The following is a 4,084-nucleotide window of genomic DNA, read 5'->3' as shown; positions in this document are numbered from 1 at the left end:
GAGGAGGGGGGGGGAGGGAGTTACAAGGGAAGAGTCAGGGGTCCAGGGATGGCTGAATTGGAACCCAAAATCCAATCTTTCAGAGCAGGAAAAAGCCACAATACTTTGGAAAGAAAACAATTTCTAGCTGTTGAAAGATTGTCAAACGAACCCTACAAATGTACTATGGAAAATATTCCTGTTGGAGTCAAGCCTTCAATTCTGCATACATGTTAATGGCTCTGCTGCTCCTAATGAATATTTACAATAGGTTATTTTATAATGTATATTTGTTGGACCAAATTTCTGAATATCCTTCTGAAGTTAGGGAAGAACTGAGTATCCTCAGGGTCTTGGCGATGCCGCTAATTTAGGGGTCACACCGCCTTCTCAGCTGCACTCTTGGCCCTCTCAGCTCTTAGCTGACTGCCAGCGATTTTTAATCAAGTGCTGGCTGAAAATGGCTAAAAGTGTATGCTTTTGGGGTGTGTTTGCACGGCAGTAGTAGAAACTAAGAAGCCTAAAGAAACCTTCCGAAATGACTCTCCAATGATGGGAGATCAGGCGGCCTGATCATAAAACTAAGGATAATTTCTCCTCCAAAGCGGAGGCCATCTTACAGCATTTAAAGCATTTCCCACACCATGGTGCACCCCACTGGCAATGTTGTGCGATTCAACCTGTTATATATATTACCTTACTTGTTCGCTACACAATCTTCAGACAGAGGCAGGAAGCTAAGGCTCAGAGGAATGACTTGCCCGGATCACACAGTAAATGGCAAGAGTGGGTCTAGAATCCACATCATCTGGTATTAGGTTCATTTCTTCCCTACATAGGCTGTGGCAGATCATTTAAAAACATTCCTTACTGTGTGTCCACCCCCGTCCCTTCCCCATCCTCTAGCTCTGTTTCCACCTGTCTTTCTTACACACACACACACACACACACACACATTCTCTTTGCCTCATTTTTCAGTTTTGCTCCTGGCCCCATTCTCTTCTGACACATTAGCTGGCGATCCCATCATCCTGAAAGAGGAATGGGGTATGTCCTCCCCTTGAGCAACTGTTTAGTTTGCCAGCCTCCTTTATCCCGGGGCCCCCTGTGGTGGCTGGATTCTTTTATAATAGACCTAGAGCTTCCAAATATATTAAATAATTAACTTCCATCACGCTCCTTTGTGTGTCTTATCTCTGCATCACCCAAAATAGCTGGTGGCATTTCCTCTGCATAAATAGAAAGCAAAAAGGTCAATTGGCATTTGTGAAATAGATGTATTTTTTACAAAGCAGCAAGCTAGCAGGGCCCCTTGATCCCCTCATACCAGTGACTGTTTCTCGTAACAAGCGCCTTCATAGCTCCCTAATTCCTCAGCCAGTTTCCACCCATCATCTTGCAGTTGGTTAGTGATTAATACCCACGCTGGTGTGTGTGTGTTATGTGCTGTTGAGTTGGCTCCCACTCCAGGCGACTCCTATGAATGAGGGATGGCCACAGTGCCCTGTCCTCAACAGCCCTGCTCAGCTCCTGGAGACTCACGTCAATGGCTTCTTTTATGGAGTCAACCCATCTCATATTTTGTCTTCCTCTTCCCACTGTTTTCTCTCGTTCTCAGCATTATTTTTTTTCCCCCAAAGAACCTGCAACCTCATGATGTGCCTGAAGTAGAAAGCTTTGGTTTTGCCATTTTTACCCCCATGACGTTTCAGGCTTAGCTTGCTCTAGGACCCACCCGCTTGCTCATCTTTCTGGTGGTCCAGGGTATCCGTAGAGCTCTCCACCAACCCCATATTTCAGATAAAGCATTTTTTTTTTCCTATCAGCCTTCTTCACTGTCCAACTTTCATATCCATACATAGCTCCTGAGGATACAAGGGTGTGGAATGACCTTCTTAGCCTTGGTCTCCAATCCTTGTTCTTGATGATCTTCTCCCTTTCCACCTAAAACCATACATTTCCCATGAGAAACGTGCCCTCCCTAGGCCCGGAAGAGAACATTCTTATCACTGGAGCCTGGGTATCAATGCCAAGATGGATCTGTACAAATAAACCTAACAAAACAATCCTGATCTTCCATTAGTTTCCCCTATATTTCCTAGTCATTTTCCCACAATTTAACCCCCTTGGGAGTTTAAATCCCTTTTCTTTTGTCTCATCACTTCTTCCCAAAGTTATTGCTCTTTGTCAAAATGGTATATAAGCTCTCAGCCCTAACCACTTTCTTGGGTTTTTCCCTTTTTTTCTAGCAAGTCCCCGGTGCCATGTGAAAATATTAAATAAGATCTGTATGCTTTTTCTCCTGTGCCTGTGTCTTTTGTCAGTTTAATTCGTAGGCCCCAGCCACAGAATCTAAGAGGGTAGAGGAAGTCTTTCCTCCCCTATAACATGCATTTAAACCCAGGGTATTGTTCCTTGAACAGTATCTTTAAATGAACAGTCTATGTCCCCAGTTGAAAACTCACATGCATAGTGGTTAAGAGTATGGTTCCTAGAATCACAGAACTAGGGTGCAATCCCAGCTCAGCTTCTCGAAGCAGGTTACCCAACTCCAGCATCCTCAACTGTAAAATGCAATAATCTCTCTCTCTCTCTCTCTCTCTCTCTCATCCAATAGGTCCTTATAGTAGTAAGCACAGGACTGGTATATAATGGGCTCCCAATAAACCAAACGTTGCCTGATCTAAGTAATAATTATCATTAGTAGCTATATTACATTCAACAAGATACTTCTAGATAAAGGAAAGCTAAAATAGGTGACTTATTTTATTTATTTGAATGGAAAATCTTAGTAGGAATAAGAGTCTTCAGTACTCCATGGGTGAGTCTGGGGAATAAATCGCAGGAGAGAATCACTTTTGGGTTTTTTACCAGGTCCCCATACCTGGGCGCTTCCTGCTTGTTAGCCTATGGAAGGACAAAAGTGGACCCAGAACAGGTCCCCTGAGCCAGGCGTGTCTGACTCCTGGGCAGCAGCTCAGTGTGTCGGAGGCCCCGTGTCCAACAACCCTCACGGGCAGGCTGGCCACAGCCCCCAGACACCAGGCAGAGGCACAGTCTGTCCTCCAGGTGGAAATGGTACAGAGCAGAGGGCTCCTCCCAGGCCAGGCTCAGGGGGGTCCAACCCCAGTGGAAGCCTGAGGGCACACTTGTGGGGATGTGGTTCAGGAAGCCAAACCAGATCCGCATGGGCATCTCGGAGCGTAGACGGAAGGACACCGACTGGCCCAGGACTCCGAGTACAGGCAGACCTGTGTGTCTGCTACTCTGCCTCCCTTCGGCTCAGGAAGGAAAAGTAAGGATGGGGGCTCCGGCTATGTGCCCAGCTCCCGCCATAGAGTCCAGCTTAGGTGGCGGATGGATTTTCACAGAAATGTGTCCCCTGGAACTTGCTTGCTTTTGGCCGCTGTTTGCGATGGTTCTGAAGTATGGGCCCTTCTCCCATTGTGATCAGCAACTGCTCCTCAAAGTAGAGGAGCTGGTCGACTTCAAAACAGTCGCTGGCACGAGGCACCACTTTCTCTAGAGACGCCCTGACCTCCGCTTCGCCGGCTCTCTGCCGCCGGGCCCTCTTGAGGTAGTGGTAGACCTCCTCAAACACCGCTGCTCCCAGCTTCTGCACCGCGGACCTGCCACAGAGCGAGGAAGGCAAAGAGGAATTACCCAGGGAGATCACCTGCAGGAAATGTACTTTTTTAAAAAAATATATTTTATTGATTCTTCCCAGAGAGAAAGGGAGAGGGACAGAGAGTCAGAAACATCGATGAGAGAGAAACATCGATCAGCTGCCTCCTGCACATTCCCCATTGGGGATATGCCCGCAGCCAAGGCACATCCCCTTGACTGGAATTGAACCCGGGACCCCTGAATCCGCAGGCCGACGCTCCATCCACGGAGCCAAACCAGCCAGGGCAGGAAATGGTTTTGATGTGCATCTCTCTGATGATTAGTGATGTTGAACATTTTTTCATATGTCCAGTGGCCGCCTGTATGTCCTCTTTGGAGAAGTGTCTATTCAGGTCCTTTGCCTCTTTTTTAATTGGGTTGTTTGTTTGTTTTGGTGTTGAGTTTTTCAGGTTCTTTCTAAATTTTTGATATTAACCCC

At 46.8% G+C, this 4,084-nt stretch overlaps 1 protein-coding gene across 1 annotated transcript in view; it reads right to left on the bottom strand.

Annotated features, from left to right (window-relative positions):
• Positions 1 to 2,644: 2,644 nt before the first annotated feature.
• Positions 2,645 to 4,084, bottom strand: part of NEK11 (NIMA related kinase 11) — a 170,142-nt gene continuing 168,702 nt past the window's right edge. Inside the window, exon 17 of the mRNA XM_006770193.2 lies at positions 2,645 to 3,608. Within this exon, the coding sequence (XP_006770256.1) occupies positions 3,326 to 3,608 (283 nt within the window). The 3' untranslated portion in view covers positions 2,645 to 3,325. The remainder of the gene's footprint in view (positions 3,609 to 4,084) is intronic.

This window comes from Myotis davidii, unplaced genomic scaffold (assembly GCF_000327345.1).
Source record: "Myotis davidii unplaced genomic scaffold, ASM32734v1 scaffold962, whole genome shotgun sequence".
NCBI classification, from domain to species: Eukaryota; Metazoa; Chordata; class Mammalia; order Chiroptera; family Vespertilionidae; genus Myotis; species Myotis davidii.
Note: the sequence above shows the minus strand (reverse complement) of the source record. Positions and strands in the feature narration are given on the sequence as shown.